Source organism: Pseudophryne corroboree, chromosome 6, assembly GCF_028390025.1.
Source record: "Pseudophryne corroboree isolate aPseCor3 chromosome 6, aPseCor3.hap2, whole genome shotgun sequence".
In the NCBI taxonomy this organism is placed as follows: Eukaryota; Metazoa; Chordata; class Amphibia; order Anura; family Myobatrachidae; genus Pseudophryne; species Pseudophryne corroboree.
The window spans coordinates 560219739-560238349 of record NC_086449.1 but is presented as its reverse complement, the minus strand read 5'-3'; the positions used below and the strand labels follow the sequence as shown (position 1 = coordinate 560238349).

The following is an 18611-nucleotide window of genomic DNA, read 5'->3' as shown; positions in this document are numbered from 1 at the left end:
AAGTTTAGATTTAATAGGCCTTCCTTTCAGTCAATAAAAGCCGTCTACGTACGCCCCGAAGGTTTGGGGTGTAGGATTCAGCGCTCACGATACGAGGATATGGGGATACGAGGTTCGCCTCTTCATGGCGGCCTTTACGATGGCCTTCCACGGTGCGCTCAGGATGGGTGAGCTGGGGTCCGTCTCTCGGACTTCTGCCTCGCCCATGCTGGCGGCCCACGTCGTCGTATGCCCCGACGGTTTGTGGTGTCGGATTCAGCGTTCCAAGACGGACGTAGTCGGCAGGGGGCAGTGGGTTCGAATGGGTCAGGCTCGTGCGCGGGGCATTTGTCCAGTTGCCGCGGCCCGGGCTTATTCGTCCCTTCGGCCTCCAACGCCCACCGGGTGGCTCGTCCATCGTGACGGTTCCCCGTTGTCCAGATATCACTCCCGGTCGGTTTTGGGACGTTGTCTTTTGTACCTGGGTCTATCTCCGGCCGACTCTGGGACTCACTCTTTCCGCATCGGCGCTGCGTCAGCAGCCGCTGCGGCGGGTTGGTCCGAAGTCAAAGTCCGGGCACTGGGTAGGTGGAGGTCTGGTGCGGTCATACGCTATATCAGGCTTTTTCCTCCCAGTGCGCCCCTTTGAGGACTAGCCGCTCGTCGCAGTTGCACTTTGCGATTGCGGGGGCCTTGAGGAATTTTTGTTTAATCGTTGGTTTTAATTACGGCTTTTGCCGGCTAACGAAGTTTTGTGTTTTTGCCTCAAGTCAAATTGGGCAACCCTTCCCCCCAAAACCCCCTCCCCGTTAGGGACGCAGTTAGGTTGCCCATCTACTACTCATACAATCTTTATTTTGTTTATTAACCTGCGTCACACCCTTCTTTTGCAGGACGGCGGTTAGATCCGCACTTTATATGATTTGTCGGCCATTCATACATCTACTGGCTGTCCGTGTCTGCTCTGGCCTGCGACACAGCCCGGCCGGAGCTGCAGGCTGTGCGCTGGTTGGGGCGTAGAGGCCTCCGCTGGGGACGGCCTGCGGGACTGGCTTCGGGCGGCAGTTGGCCGATTTGGTACCCGCGGTTTCTGGTCTTGCATCTGGGTGACAATGATCTGGTGCGCCGCACTGGGCTCGACATTCGCCTCGAGATCAGACGTCAGCTGTTGGAACTTATGGCTGACTGGCCGTTTTGCCTGATCCTCTGGTCAGACATCGTCCCTCGGCGGTCTTGGCGTGGAGCCTTTAACCCCGGGGCGATTGACCTAGTTCGGAGGTGGGTCAATTCGGTTGTCGGTCGTGCTGTCCTCCAGCATGGCGGCCTGGTCGTGCCGCACAGTGGTATCTCCTTCCGTGATCCGACACAGTACTGGTCTGTCGGGGAGCATTTGTCGCCGGCTGGCATGCTGATCTTCTTGGAGGACATTATTCACGTTCTTAGGCCCCTTTAGGTAGTTTTTCTTGGGTTCCGTTGCGTTAGTCCGTGTTCTACTTTTAGGTCTCTTTAGTTAGTTTTGTTCTGCTTTTTAGGTCCCTTTAGTTAGTCTTTTCGGAGTAGGTGGCGGTGGCAGGTTGGTAACCTGGCAGTTGGCCGGTTTCTGAACGGTTACTTAATTTTAATTATGAGTTCAAGGTTAGTAAGTTTGGGTGTACTTTTAGGTAAATTTTATAGTTTTATAATTAGTTTACGGGCATCGCTTTACCAAGTGGGTCCATATAACTGGTATAAACATATGTGGATGGCGGGGCCGGTGGCCCAATTTTTACCATGTAGGGGCGGAGCGTACCTCCGTCCCTGCAACTGTTGGTGGGCAGGGGTAGTGGCAGAAGGTCGACCCCTGTCCTTGGATTTTTGATTTTCGATGCCTGGGATGGAGGCAGGAGGCCGATCCCGGAACATCTGGGGCAGAAGGCTGCCTCACACATATGTTTTTTATTGCTTGTTTTTTCTGTATTATAACATTGATCACCCATGTTACGTTTATCATGCTTAACCGTTCTTATCCCCGCCACCTTAGTTAGAGAGGGAAGACTGCATTTTAGTTTTAGTATTTAATAGGCCTTCCTCTCAGTCAGAAAATAAAAGCTGACCCCTTTCACGCCAATTACAGTTGTTGTGTCTTTATTTTATAAGATAAGTGTGCTTGAGTGGCGCGTGGATGCATCTAACGTGTGAGGTTTAAGACTGCGTAGGGAACATAATGTGACCATAGCAGCATAAACGCACCGTCTGGGCTTCCGCAGCGCCGCTCAATGCATCACCTTGGCTTGGAAGGGGTTAATGTTTTGTGGTGGGAGGAACGTAGAGAGAGGGTCCGAGGGGCTGATTGGCTGGATCATGTATAGGGGCTGGCCTGTCATGCATATAGGCTGCTGACATGGTACTTCCTCCCTCTTTTCAGCTCTTCTCGTGACCCGCCCTCCCGCCCTGGGGACTTGGTTTTGTTTTTATTTTATTTTTGTTCTACAGTCGGGTTCATTGTGTCGGCTTTTGGTGGCCGGTTTCTGAACGGTTACTTAATTTTAATTATGATTTCAAGGTTAGTAAGTTTGGGTGTACTTTTAGGTAAATTTTATAGTTTTATAATTAGTTTACGGGCATCGCTTTACCAAGTGGGTCCATATAACTGGTATAAACATATGTGGATGGCGGGGCCGGTGGCCCAATTTTTACCATGTAGGGGTGGAGCGTACCTCCGTCCCTGCAACTGTTGGTGGGCAGAGGTAGTGGCAGAAGGTCGACCCCTGTCCTTGGATTTTTGATTTTCGATGTCTGGGATGGAGGCAGGAGGCCGATCCCGGAACATCTGGGGCAGAAGGCTCCCTCACACATATGTTTTTTATTGCTTGTTTTTTTCTGTATTATAACATTGATCACCCATGTTACGTTTATCATGCTTAACCGTTCTTCTCCCCGCCACCTTAGTTAGAGAGGGAAGTCTGCATTTTAGTTTTAGTATTTAATAGGCCTTCCTCTCAGTCAGAAAATAAAGGCTGACCCCTTTCACGCCAATTACAGTTGTTGTGTCTTTATTTTATAAGATAAGTGTGCTTGAGTGGCGCGTGGATGCATCTGACGTGTGAGGTTTATGCTAATTAGCACTACAGATCGCAGCTCCCATTATTATCAATGGGGACTACAATCTGACCCTTATGTACTAAACCCTGAAAAGATGGTGTAAACTAATTTTAGCCTATGGAGGCATAGTAGCAGGATAGGGATATTTCAATCTCCCTCCCGCAGCTTCCGTCCTGCGCCGGCCCAGATCCCGAAAACTTACACTCTGTGGATGCGCAGTGTCAGATTCCCCAGGGGAGTTTTTTGCAAATGTGAAAAATGCCTTCAAAATACTTGGGAAGTAATTTGCATGGACAGCAGTTATAGCTACCGCTGTCCTTGACCGGTTTCCCTACGTACATAACGACAATATTTTCATTAAAATTGGAAATGTACGCCACGATACAGAGTGTTAATAATTGCAGCAGTTCCGCGATTAAGCTCTTGTTGTACTGCTAGGGAATCCTTCATTTTAGTACTGTCAGAGAAGATTCCCCAGTCCACTGGGGTACAGTACTTTGCTTTTCATCCAGCCTGAAAGCTGTGTATATTCTCTACTCACTATGTCTTTCATACTAGGTCAAAGGTGAAAGACAACTTGCAACTGAACGTGAGACTATATTTCTAACTGGTGCCTGTATGTCTGCAAAGCACTAATCCTAATAAAAAGTACATATATAAAGCAGTGAGGTCATACATTTGCAAAATGGGTGCCTAGGAACACAGTTTGGGAATCACTACTTTAGTCAGTGGTTAAGCAGAAGCAGTGTCGGACTGGGCCATGTAGGGCCCATCGGGAGAATGCAGTGGTAGGGGCAGTGGCGTAACTAGAAATTTTTCTCCCCCAAGCCAAAAAATTCTCCGGCGCCCCCCCATCCCCCATAATTGTCACTAGTAAAGGGATAAACCTGCGCGCGATGCAAAAAGGGGTGTGGCTTTGTTGAAATGGGTGTGGCTTTGCATAAAGGGGCGTGGCATTGCAGGAAAAGACTGCCTTATACCCCAGTTTTGCAACCTGCATGTTGGCCACCACAGGAAAGAAAAATAATCCTGATTCATGCCCCTTACATTATTTGTCATTTTTCCTCCTTATAGTAATGCCCAGTATACATTATGCCACATACTGCAATGGCCCTTAGACATTATGCCACACACAATAATGCACATGACACAATATGCACACACCATAATGCCCCCGACACATTATGCCACACAACGTAATGCCCCCGACACATTATGACAGGAATCGCAATGCCCGTTATACATTATGCTACACACTGTAATGCCCCTAATACATTAAAGCACATACAATGCCTGTGACACATTATGACACACACTGCAATGACCCTGAGACATTATACCACATACCACAATGCCCGTGATATAGTATACAACACACCGTAATGCCTGACACATTATGACACACTGCAATGTCCGTGATACATTATGCCACACACTGCAATGACCCTGAGACATTATACCACATACCACAATGCCCGTGATATAGTTTACCACACACCGTAATGCCTGTGACACATACCGCAATGCCCGTTATACCCTATGCCACACACCGCAATGCCCGTTATACATTATGCCTGTTAGGAATGTTTGTGTTTGTTTTGCCTTGCATTACCTCATTCCTGCCTCTAGGGGTCTCACTTGTTGCCTCAGGTCTGAATGGCAGTTGCACACTGCCTCTGCAGGGTAATTACCTGATTGTGTGCACCTGGAGCCCAACACCTGGTGCTGCTATTTAACTCCAGCTCACAGGCATCTAGTTGCAGATCATTGTGGTTCCGTATGGAGTGAGACTGGGCTCTCTCCAGTAACCCTGTCCAGATTCTGCCTTATATGCATCTTGGAGACTTCCCTGCAGTTTGCTAACTCATGTGCCTTGCTTCTGGACTTCTTACCCTGCCGGTTCAGCATCTACATTCCTGGACTATTATTTGCAGTTTGTTTCCATTCCTGCCTGATCACTTCGTTTTTGGTATGTTATTTTTCCCCTGCTTGATTTAAACCCGGATTTCTTCATGTTTATTTTGCATCTATGTTTAACCTGAAATATTCCATTTATCGTGTTTTGTTCCATGTAATCAAGCATCCAGTTTATATTTATTTTTACTATCACTTTTTCCACAATAAACTTTACTTAATTTTCACCTGGCTTCAGCTGACATCTTTCCAAGTACGCACACACAGAGAACCCTAGAAATCGTTACAATGCCACACTGCAATGCCCCTAAGATATTATACCACATACCACAATGCCCGTGATATAGTATGCCACACACCGTAATGCCTGTGACACATTATGACACACACCGCAATGTCCGTGCTACATTATGCCACACACCGCAATACCCATTACCCATTACACATTAAGTCCTACAGTAAGGCTTCTAATTACTTTTAAATTACCTGTTTGTTGCCAGGGGTTTCATGCTCTTGGTTCCAAGCTCGGTGCCAGGGGTTTTCATGCTCAGGGTGTCATGCTCGTTGCCAGGGGTTTCATGCACTGGGTGTCATGCTCGTTGCCAGGGGTTTCATGCTCTTGGTTCCATGCACGGTGCCAGGGGTTTTCATGCTCAGGGTGTCATGCTCGTTGCCAGGGGTTTCATGCACTGGGTGTCATGCTCGTTGCCAGGGGTTTCAGGCACTGGGTGTCATGCTCGTTGCCAGGGGTTTCATGCACTGGGTGTCATGCTCGTTGCTAGGGGAAATGCTTGTTGCTAGGGCTGTGCTCCCAGTGCCACATATGCCCCCAGTGCCAGATATTCCCCCACAGTGCCAGGTACACACATGCCCCCAATGCCAATTATGCCCCCCCCAAGTGCCAGGTACACATATACCTCCCAGTGTCACATATGCCACCTCAGTGCCACATATGCCCCCCCCCAAGTGCCAAATATACTCCTCCTCCCCCAGTGCCAAATATGCTCCCCCAGGTACAGCTTACCCCCGCTCCCCGCTGTTTTGTGGAGGAGGGACACGGAGGGCACAGCGCGCGCCTCTCCTGTGTCCCTCCTGCATCTTCGGCGTGTCTGTTAAATGAAGTGCCGGATCGTGAGCCAATCATAGCTCACGAACGGGCACTTCATTCAATATCAGTGGCGGCGCCCCCCGCAGCCCTGCGCCTCCAACCCACCGCGAGGGCTGCGGGTGCAGTAGTTACGCCACTGGGTAGGGGCCCATGTTAGGGGTGTGGAAAGACTGCACCTCATTGGTTTGATTAACCATTAGAGAGTGCAATGTCTGGGCCCCTTCATAAATATATACAGTAAGTTCAGCTGCTGCATGCATGATAATGTACCAGATTAATAACAGCAATGCACTGTAGAAAATACACCATAGTCCAGTATAAGGTAATATAGGTATACTGTATAATTCAAGTGCACAGTCTGGAACCTGATCCTTAGAGCAGGAGGTGGGCCCCGAAGCAGTGGGGCCCACCAGTAGTTTCCCCTGTTCCCCTGTGGGCCAGTCCAAGCTTGAGCAGAAGCCATTCAGTCACTGGTTACAAAGGTGTATGAATTGCCTGTCTAAACCAATCTCTGTTTTTTGTATGTTATACATGTCAGTAGCTACACACACATGGAATAGTTGAACTATTTTAATATATACGAATATTAAAAGACAATAAGGAGTCAATTGCCATTTAAAAGCACAAGACTGAAGGTTGTGTATATTATGCAGGGTGCATATTTGTGGGATCCTCATATGTTTAACTGAAAATTATTAATTCCATCAAGAAACCCTTTCAAAATGAGTCATGTGACACAAGTGGCATCACTACTCTCCAAATATGAGATTACATTTTACTGGATATTTGACACGTATTCATTTGTGTAATATTGTAAAATGCATACAAGTACACATATAGATATTGTAGCCAAGTGCGTAGCTATCATAGGTGCAGAGAATGCAGCTGCTATGGGGCCCAGGGCTGAGAGGGGCCCACCATACCAAAGTTATATGTGTCATAAACATTTTTCAACATTTGTATGGTGCATACAGCAGGGGCCCTTACAGACTTGCCTTTGGGCCTGCAATATATCTAGGTATTCACATGGACCTGTTCATTGTAATGTGGTACAGGTTGAGTATTCCATATCCAAATATTCCGAAATACGGAATATTCCGAAATACGGACTTTTTTGAGTCAGAGTGAGATAGTAAAACTTTTGTTTTTTGATGGCTCAATGTACACAAACTTTGTTTAATACACAAAGTTATTAAAAATATTGTATTAAATGACCTTCAGGCTGTGTATATAAGGTGTATATGAAACATAAATGAATTGTGTGAATGTAGATACACTTTGTTTAATGCACAAAGTTATAAAAAATATTGTCTAAAATTACCTTCAGGCTGTGTGTATAAGGTGTATATGTAACATAAATGCATTCTGTGCTTAGATTTAGGTCCCATCACCATGATATCTCATTATGGTATGCAATTATTCCAAAATACGGAAAAATCCGATATCCAAAATACCTCTGGTCCCAAGCATTTTGGATAAGGGATACTCAACCTGTATAAAATTAATTGGAGGGCATTATCATATTACATAATATGAACTGGGAGCATTGTAATGTGGCATAATATGAAGTGGAGACACTATAGTGTGGCATAATATGAAGTAGATGCACTATAGTTTGTCATAATATGAGCTGGAGGACAATATAGTGTTATAAAATATGAGCTGTTGCTCTGTAATGTGGCACAATATCAAGTGGAGGCCCTATAGTGTGGTTAAATATGACCTGGGGGCACTGTGATGTGGCATAAAATGAACTGTGGACACTGCGTGTCACAGGGGGTCATTCTGAGTTGTTCGCTCGCTAGCAGTTTTTAGCAGCCGTGCAAACGCTATGCCGCCTCCCACTGGGAGTGTATTTTATCTTAGCAGAAGTGCGAACGAAAGGATCGCAGAGCGGCTACAAAATAATTTTGTGCAGTTTCATAGTAGCTTCTGACCTACTCAGCGCTTGCGATCACTTCAGACTATTCAGTTCCTGTTTTGACATCACGAAAAACGCCCTGCGTTCGCCCAGCCACGCCTGCGTTTTTCCTGGCACGCCTGCGTTTTTTCGAACACTCCCTGAAAACGGTCTGATGACACCCAGAAACGCCCTCTTCCTGTCAATCACTCTGCGGCCAGCAGTGCGACTGAAAAGCTTCGCTAGACCTTGTGCGAAACTACATAGTTCGTTGTAATAGTACGACGCGCGTGCGCATTGCGCCGCATGCGCAGAAGTGCAGATTTTTTGACTGATCGATGCGCAGTGAACGAAAGCAGTTAGCGATCAACTCAGAATGATCCCCATTATGCGATAGGGGTTACTGTGTTGCAGTGGCGGATCCAGGGGGGGGGGGGCACTCGGGCCCGTGCCCTCTCTGTCATTTGTGGCCCCATCCGTCCCCCCCCTCGCTTGTGTCACTGAGACACGCTGCCGCTCAGTCCGGCGGCAGCGTGTCTCAGCTGTCAGGAGGAGAGCACGGCTATCTGGCGGCGTGTTGCGGACTTCAAACCAGCCGCCGGTTCGTGAGCCAATCAGAGCTCGCGGACCGGCAGCCAATCAGGAGCCGCCGGTCCGCGAGCTCTGATTGGCTCACGAACTGGCGGCTAGTTTGAAGTCCTACATGCCGCCAGACATAGCCGCGCTCTCCTCCTAACACCCTCAGAGCCAGCCGGGCAGAGAAGCAGCAGCGGTAAGCAGCTGCAGAACTGCTGTGGGGGCATTTGTATACCTGCTGTGGGGGCATTTGTATACCTGCTCTGGGGGGCATTTGTATACCTGGCACTGTGAGGGCAATTGTATACCTGGCACTGTGGGGGCAATTGTTTACCTGGCACTGTGAGGGCAATTGTTTACCTGGCACTGTGGGGGCATTTGTATACCTGACACTGTGGGGGCATTTTTGGATCTGGCACTGTAGGGGCATTTTTGGATCTGGCACTGTAGGGGCATTTTTGGATCTGGCACTGTGGGGGCATTTTTGGATCTGGCACTGTGGGGGCATTTTTGGATCTGGCACTGTGGGGGCATTTGTGGATCTGGCACTGTGGGGGCAATTGTGGATCTGGCACTGTGGGGGCAATTGTGGATCTGGCACTGTGGGGGCAATTGTGGATTTGGCACTGCACTATTGGGGGCATATGTCTGTGTATCACGTCTCATTTTAATTGGCCACACTCACTATATGACTGCGGGCATTACTACAGGCAACATTACTACTGGGGGCAATAGGGGCATTGCATAAGGGGCACCACTACTATGGGGTCTATATAAGGGGCACTACCAGTACAGTGGACATTGCATAATGAGCGCTACAACTGTGGGCATTGTATAAGAAGCGCCACCTCACATGCACCGAAGCCGCACGCAAATGTACTTCCCCTTCCATGGTGCCCCCACTATCATTTTCTTCTGGATCCGCCCCTGCTGTGTTGCATGATGTGTACTGGCAGCCCTACAATATAACCAATATAACGTAATGTGAACTAGGGCACTACTATGTGTCATAACATTAAAAAGGGCACTACTATGGTTCAAAAAATGAACTAGGGCACTATTATAGAGCATACAATTAAAAACAGCTGCAGTGAGGTGACTCTAGAAACATTGGGACAGGGCCCCCTTCAAAATGTTGCTGTGGGGCCCACAAAGTTCTGGCTATGCCCCTGACTGTAGCTACAATGTAATCATATGTACTGTAGATAATGCAAGAATTTTCCCAGGTTTAATTTGTATATTATACTTTAAAGAGCTTTTGTATTTTGTTTATGGTAAATAAATTGTTAATGTGGAAGATAAAATAATTACTAAATACACGCTATTATTTAAAAAAAAAGTCTCTTGGTTATGGGTCTTGCTTTCACTTTGTGAAATTGATTTTTTTAAATTGAAGTAGAGAAATAGATTTGGATCAATAAACTGTCATTTTACAGAACTACAAAAAAGTGAAATGTTGACAACTACCTGCTTATTGATTTTCTTGTTCTTCTTATACAAGTATTACGGGATATTAATTTGTAATGTAATTCTATTTTTATTCAGTGAAATAACAGCAAACGAAAGCCTCAATTCCGTTGCCATTGACAAGTTTTATGATAGATCATAAAAGTTGATCTTTGTAGAAGTTAAAGTATAGGTCATAAAGGAAACCAAATCTCCTTTATAGTTGGGATTTGTAGACCACATTCCTTATAAGACGCTTTATAATTATATAGATCTGTCTGAATTGCACACATATAATAATCCACAATGTTCTGAAGATGGAGATCCTCAAATGTTTATTCATTTGGTTGCTTGAAGAGTTCTGCAATGGCATAAATCTGCCTCTGAATATATTAACCTGATTGATGGCTCCAGTTGTGTAGCCTAAGGAGCTGCAGGTTATGGCATCTGTCCCATTAGCTGAATACACTAAGCACATACACTGTATCTACAGTATATAAGAATTCAAAAGACAGTGATGACTTAATAAACAAAATTACTGGTGGAAATCTAGGCAACCCTATAGCCGGGTGTGGATTATTAGATCTACACTAGAGAGGTCTATAGTCAATAGGTCGACCACAAATGGTAGACATCCATTAGGTCAACAGGGTCAAAAGGTCAACATAGAAAAGGTAGACGGTAGAAACGGTCGACAGGGTCAAAAGGTCAACATGGAAATGGGCAACACAAAAATTGTCAATTTTCTGCCACAAACAAGCCCCATTAGTGTACTGTACCACGTCCCATCGCATGACTAGCGAGGTAACATGCTCCGCTACTGATGCGCTCGTCACAGGTTACTATTCCCAATCATAGTCCATGTGGATGGTAAAGTATGAAAAAGTTTAAAAAAACTAAATTAAGAAAACTTGTGTCGACCATATGTGTCATTTTGACCTTTTGACCTGTCAACTTTTGATCCTTTCAACTTTTTGAACTGTCTATCTTTTACAGGTCGACCTTTTGACCCTGTTGACCTAATGCTTGTCTATCATTAGTGGTCGACCTATTAACTGTAGACCTTTTTGGTGTAGATCTATAGACTGGATACCCCTGTCGCCTATCTCACTGTATATACTGTCATAGAATTGTATAGGTGAAACAAGCATTCCTATAGGAATTCTTATTTGATTATATAATAGTGTTAGACAAATTAGACATTATGGCCCTCATTCCGAGTTGGCCGCTCGCTAGCTGCTTTTACCAGCAGTGCAAACGCTAAGCCGCCACCCTCTGGGAGTGTATCTTAGCTTAGCAGAAGTGCGAACGAAAGGATCGCAGCACGGCTACAAAAAAAGATTGTGCAGTTTCTGAGCAGCTCCAGACCTACTCCTAGCTTGCGATCACTTCAGACTGTTTAGTTCCTGTTTTGATGTCACGAACATGCCCTGCGTTCGGCCAGCCACGCCTGCGTTTTCCCTGGCACGCCCGCATTTGTATCTGACACGCCTGCGTTTTTACACACACTCCCCGAAAACGGGCAGTTACCACCCAGAAACACCCACTTCCTGTCAATCACTCTGCGGTCAGCACTGCGACTGAAAAGCGTCGCTAGACCTTGTGTGAAACTGCATCGGCTTTTGTGAAAGTACGTCGCGCGTGCGCATTGAGCCGCATACGCAGAAATGCAGATTTTTAGCCTGATCGCTGCACTGCGAACAACGGCAGCTAGCGATCAACTCGGCATGACCCCCTATGTCTGGGGGTGGGGGGGGGGAGCCCTATATCAGGTTAAAACAGAGTTTTTTGTTGAAAATACTTTCTTTTAATCTCTACTAAAGTGTTAAAACCAGTGATAGCATTACCTGCTTGCGATAAAATTTTCCATGTTTCTCAAGCTATAGCTCTCACATCCAAAGTATGGGGAACCTATATAACAAGGGGTAGGGATGTGATTACGGTTATGAAATGAGATATAAAATGATTGCAACCAACTATAACTACCTACACCTCATTTCTGCAAAAAAAAAATAGGTTCTATCCCACAATCAGATTTGACTATGACATCTTTCAGCAGCGAAAATGCTATAGTCTACAATAAACCATTCATACATTGATCGATTCATTCGCTAATTTATTCGTTAATTCAATTCGTTCACAGCATGGCGCAGCTTTTCAGTATGAAGGAGATATTATCTTGTTCCGTAATGCAGTCTTTCAAAGATATCCGTTTATTCTGTCCTACAAAGAAAGTAATAATTTTCATCAAAATTTACAGTTCATTAAATAGTAAAATATGTTTTCTACATTTAGGCAGAATGGAAATGTGTTGGGAAACCAGCAGCATGAAGACAAAGGTGATGTTCCAGGATTGAATGATTCTTTCAAGAGATACACAGCAGCCCTTGTTGAATATCAGAAGGTATGCCAAATTTGTTCTGGTTACCTCATTTTAAATGCTATTTATGTTTGTTTGAAAGCAATGTGAAATCTTTGGGATGTACCAGCTGAGACATCTGTTAATGTGCAGCATTCATTATTTCTCTGACGTCCTAGTGGATGCTGGGGACTCCGTCAGGACCATGGGGAATAGCGGCTCCGCAGGAGACAGGGCACAAAAGTAAAAGCTTTAGGATCAGGTGGTGTGTACTGGCTCCTCCCCCTATGACCCTCCTCCAAGCCTCAGTTAGATTTTTGTGCCCGGCCGAGAAGGGTGCAATCTAGGTGGCTCTCCTAAAGAGCTGCTTACAGTAAAAGTTTTGTTAGGTTTTTTATTTTCAGTGAGTCCTGCTGGCAACAGGCTCACTGCATCGAGGGACTTAGGGGAGAGAAGTGAACTCACCTGCGTGCAGGATGGATTGGCTTCTTAGGCTACTGGACACCATTAGCTCCAGAGGGAGTCGGAACACAGGTCTCACCCTGGGGTTCGTCCCGGAGCCGCGCCGCCGACCCCCTTGCAGATGCCGAAAAGTGAAGAGGTCCAGAAACCGGCGGCAGAAGACTTTTCAGTCTTCATAAGGTAGCGCACAGCACTGCAGCTGTGCGCCATTGTTGTCAGCACACTTCATAGCAGCGGTCAATGAGGGTGCAGGGCGCTGGGGGGGGCGCCCTGGGCAGCAATGATAGTAGCTTATTCTGGCTAAAAATACATCACATATAGCCCCTGGGGGCTATATGGATGTATTTAACCCCTGCCAGGTCTCAGAAAAACGGGAGAAGAAGCCCGCCAAAAAGGGGGCGGGGCCTATTCTCCTCAGCACACAGCGCCATTTTCCCTCACAGAAATGCTGGTGGGAAGGCTCCCAGGCTCTCCCCTGCACTGCACTACAGAAACAGGGTTAAAACAGAGAGGGGGGGGCACTTATTTGGCGATATGACTATATATATTAAAATGCTATAAGGGAAAAACACTTATATAAAGGTTGTCCCTGTATAATTATAGCGTTTTTGGTGTGTGCTGGCAAACTCTCCCTCTGTCTCCCCAAAGGGCTAGTGGGGTCCTGTCCTCTATCAGAGCATTCCCTGTGTGTGTGCTGTGTGTCGGTACGTGTGGGTCGACATGTATGAGGACGATGTTGGTGAGGAGGCGGAGCAATTGCCTGTAATGGTGATGTCACTCTCTAGGGAGTCGACACCGGAATGGATGGCTTATTTAAGGAATTACGTGATAATGTCAACACGCTGCAAGGTCGGTTGACGACATGAGACGGCCGGCAAACCAATTAGTACCTGTCCAGGCGTCTCAAACACCGTCAGGGGCGTTAAAACGTCCTTTTACCTCAGTCGGTCGACACAGACACAGACACGGACACTGACTCCAGTGTCGACGGTGAAGAAACAAACGTATTTTCCTTTAGGGCCACACGTTACTTGTTAAGGGCAATGAAGGAGGTGTTACATATTTCTGATACTACAAGTACCACAAAAAAGGGTATTATGTGGAGTGTGAAAAAACTACCTGTAGTTTTTCCTGAATCAGATAAATTAAATGAAGTGTGTGATGATGCGTGGGTTTCCCCCGATAGAAAATTATTGGCGGTATACCCTTTCCCGCCAGAAGTTAGGGCGCGTTGGGAAACACCCCTTAGGGTGGATAAGGCGCTCACACGCTTATCAAAACAAGTGGCGGTACCGTCTCCAGATAGGGCCGCCCTCAAGGAGCCAGCTGATAGGAGGCTGGAAAATATCCTAAAAAGTATATACACACATACTGGTGTTATACTGCGACCAGCGATCGCCTCAGCCTGGATGTGCAGCGCTGGGGTGGCTTGGTCGGATTCCCTGACTGAAAATATTGATACCCTTGACAGGGACAGTATTTTATTGACTATAGAGTATTTAAAGGATGCATTTCTATATATGCGAGATGCACAGAGGGATATTTGCACTCTGGCATCAACAGTAAGTGCGATGTCCATATCTGCCAGAAGTTGTTTATGGACACGACAGTGGTCAGGTGATGCAGATTCCAAACGGCACATGGAAGTATTGCCGTATAAAGGAGAAAAAGACAACGTCTTTTCAGCCTCAGTCCTTTCGTCCCCATAAGGGCAAGCGGGCAAAAGGCCAGTCATATCTGCCATGGGATAGAGGAAAGGGAAGAAGACTGCAGCAGGCAGCCCATTCCCAGAAACAGAAGCCCTCCACCGCTTCTGCCAAGTCCTCAGCATGACGCCTGGGGCCGTACAAGCGGACTCAGGTGCGGTGGGGGGGTCGTCTCAAGAGTTTCAGCACGCAGTGGGCTCACTTGCAAGTGGACCCCTGGATCCTACAAGTAGTATCCCAGGGGTACAGATTGGAAATTCGAGACGTCTCCCCCTCGCAGGTTCCTGAAGTCTGCTTTACCAACGTCTCCCTCCGACAGGGAGGCAGTAGTGGAAACAATTCACAAGCTGTATTCCCAGCAGGTGATAATCAAAGTACCCCTCCTACAACAAGGAAAGGGGTATTATTCCACACTATATTGTGGTACTGAAGCCAGATGGCTCGGTGAGACCTATTCTAAATCTGAAATAGTTGAACACTTACATACAAAGGTTCAAATCAAGATGGAGTCACTCAGAGCAGTGATAGCGAACCAGGAAGAAGGGGACTATATGGTGTCCCGGGACATCAGGGATGCTTACCTCCATGTCCCAATTTGCCCTTCTCACCAAGGGTACCTCAGGTTCGTGGTACAGAACTGTCACTATCAGTTTCAGACGCTGCCGGTTGGATTGTCCACGGCACCCCGGGTCCTTACCAAGGTAATGGCCGAAATGATGATTCTTCTTCCAAGAAAATGGACGATCTCCTGATAGGGGCAAGGTCCAGAGAACAGTTGGAGGTCGGAGTAGCACTATCTCAAGTAGTTCTACAACAGCACGGGTGGATTCTAAATATTCCAAAACCGCAGCTGTTTCCGACGACACGTCTGCTGTTCCTAGGGATGATTCTGGACACAGTCCAGAAAAAGGTGTTTCTCCCGGAGAAGAAAGCCAGGGAGTTATCCGAGCTAGTCAGGAACCTCCTAAAACCAGGAAAAGTGTCAGTGCATCATTGCACAAGGGTCCTGGGAAAAATGGTGGCTTCTTACGAAGCGATTCCATTCGGTAGATTTCACGCAAGAACTTTTCAGTGGGATCTGCTGGAAAAATGGTCCGGATCGCATCTTCAGATGCATCAGCGGATAACCCTGTCTCCAAGGACAAGGGTGTTTCTTCTGCGGTGGCTGCAGAGTGCTCATCTACTAAAGGGCCGCAGATTCGGCATTCAGGACTGGGTCCTGGTGACCACGGATGCCAGCCTGAGAGGCTGGGGAGCAGTCACACAGGGAAAAAATTTCCAGGGAGTGTGATCAAGTCTGGAGACTTCTCTCCACATAAATATACTGGAGCTAAGGGCAATTTACAATGTTCTAAGCTTAGCAAGACCTCTGCTTCAAGGTCAGCCGGTATTGATCCAGTGGGACAACATCACGGCAGTCGCCCACGTAAACAGACAGGGCGGCACAAGAAGCAGGAGGGCAATGGCAGAAACTGCAAGGATTCTTCGCTGGGCGAAAAATCATGTGATAGCACTGTCAGCAGTGTTCATTCCGGGAGTGGACAACTGGGAAGCAGACTTCCTCAGCGGGCACGACCTCCACCCGGGAGAGTGGGGACTTCATCGGGAAGTATTCCACATGATTGTGAACCGTTGGGAAAGACCAAAGGTGGACATGATGGCGTCCCGCCTGAACAAAAAACTGGACAGGTATTGCGCCAGGTCAAGAGACCCTCAAGCAATATCTGTGGACGTTCTGGTAACACCGTGGGTGTACCAGTCGGTGTATGTGTTCCCTCCTCTGCTTCTCATAACCAAGGTACTGAGAATTATAAGACGTAGAGGAGTAAGAACTATACTCGTGGCTCCGGATTGGCCAAGAAGGACGTGGCACCCGGAACTTCAAGAAATGCTCACAGAGGACTCATGGCCTCTGCCGCTAAGAAGGGACTTGCTTCAGCAAGTACCAGGTCTGTTCCAAGACTTACCGCGGCTGCGTTTGACGGCATGGCGGTGGAACGCCAGATCCTAAGGGAAAAAGGCATTCCGGAAGAGGTCATTCCTACCCTGGTCAAAGCCAGGAAGGAGGTGACCGCAAAACATTATCACCACATGTGGCGAAAATATGTTGCGTGGTGTGAGGCCAGGAAGGCCCCACGAAGAAATTTCAACTCGGTCGATTCCTGCATTTCCTGCAAACAGGAGTGTCTATGGGCCTCAAATTGGGGTCCATTAAGGTTCAAATTTCGGCCCTGTCAATTTTCTTCCAGAAAGAATTGGCTTCAGTTCCTGAAGTCCAGAAGTTTGTCAAGGGAGTATTGCATATACAACCCCCTTTTTGTGCCTCCAGTGGCACTGTGGGATCTCAACTTAGTTCTGGGATTCCTCAAATCACATTTTAAACCGCTCAAATCTGTGGATTTGAAATATCTCACATGAAAAGTGACCATGCTGTTGGCCCTGGCCTCGACCAGGCGAGTGTCAGAATTGGCGGCTTTGTCTCACAAAAGCCATATCTGATTGTCCATTCGGACAGGGCAGAGCTGCGGACTCGTCCCCAGTTTCTTCCTAAGGTGGTGTCAGCGTTTCACCTGAACCAGCTTATTGTGGTACCTGCGGCTACTAGGGACTTGGAGGACTCCAAGTTGCTAGATGTTGTCAGGGCCCTGAAAATATAGGTTTCCAGGACGGCTGGAGTCAGGAAAACTGACTCGCTGTTATCCTGTATGCACCCATCAAACTGGGTGCTCTTGCTTCTAAGCAGACGATTGCTCGTTGGATTTGTAGCACATTTCAACTTGCACATTCTGTGGCAGGCCTGCCACAGCCTAAATCTGTCAAGGCCCATTCCACAAGGAAGGTGGGATCATCCTGGGCGGCTGCCCGAGGGGTCTCGGCATTACAACTCTGCCGAGCAGCTACGTGGTCGGGGGAGAACACGTTTGTAAAATTCTACAAATTTGATACCCTGGCTAAAGAGGACCTGGAGTTCTCTCATTCGGTGCTGCAGAGTCATCCGCACTCTCCCGCCCGTTTGGGAGCTTTGGTATAATCCCCATGGTCCTGACGGAGTCCCCAGCATCCACTAGGACGTCAGAGAAAATAAGATTTTACTTACCGATAAATCTATTTCTCGTAGTCCGTAGTGGATGCTGGGCGCCCATCCCAAGTGCGGATTGTCTGCAATACTTGTACATAGTTATTGTTACAAAAATCGGGTTATTATTGTTGTGAGCCATCTTTTCAGAGGCTCCGCTGTTATCATGCTGTTAACTGGGTTCAGATCACAGGTTGTACAGTGTGATTGGTGTGGCTGGTATGAGTCTTACCCGGGATTCAAAATCCTTCCTTATTGTGTACGCTCGTCCGGGCACAGTATCCTAACTGAGGCTTGGAGGAGGGTCATAGGGGGAGGAGCCAGTGCACACCACCTGATCCTAAAGCTTTTACTTTTGTGCCCTGTCTCCTGCGGAGCCGCTATTCCCCATGGTCCTGACGGAGTCCCCAGCATCCACTACGGACTACGAGAAATAGATTTATCGGTAAGTAAAATCTTATTTTCTTCAGGAATAGTGGAGCATAGGTCTATGCAATGTTGGCGCTACTTTTCCATAGTAGTTATTTACCCTTTTCTTGTTCATTTTAAAGCCTACAGTACATACACAATTTCCTCTCACACATTCATAGTTAATGTAGGCTATAACTGAGTCTAACCAGAGCAGTATTTTAGAGAAAATCTGAAAAGTATAATTTAATGAAAGTTTTACTGTAGTTCCAAAGCAAAGATAAACATTGTGTGGTTCCAAGAAGAAAGTGAAAATGTACCTTGAAATGCTAGGCGGCCCATTTAGTTAAAAACCTAGGTGATTTACGCAGCTAATGTCTGTCGACATCCTGGCAGTCATCAATCGGGGTCCCAGCTGTCGGCATGCCGGGGTTGGCATTGTGATCCTATTCCGGATGCCGGTCCCAGCAATGTGATCCTATTCGGAATGCCGCCGCCGGCATTCTGATCAGTGCCGGGATTCCGGTGTCTGTCTTTTGACAGCTGTGATCCTGACCGGATCACGTTACTTCAAACCAGTTTGTACATGACCGTTC

At 47.1% G+C, this 18611-nt stretch overlaps 1 protein-coding gene across 3 annotated transcripts in view; it reads left to right on the top strand.

Annotated features, from left to right (window-relative positions):
• CFAP54 (cilia and flagella associated protein 54) overlaps positions 1–18611 on the top strand; it is a 736502-nt gene that overhangs the window by 278857 nt on the left and 439034 nt on the right. For all 3 annotated transcript variants that reach the window (XM_063927747.1, XM_063927746.1, XM_063927748.1), the window contains exon 32: positions 12300–12408. In XM_063927747.1, coding sequence (XP_063783817.1) covers positions 12300–12408 — 109 coding nt within the window. The remainder of the gene's footprint in view (positions 1–12299; positions 12409–18611) is intronic.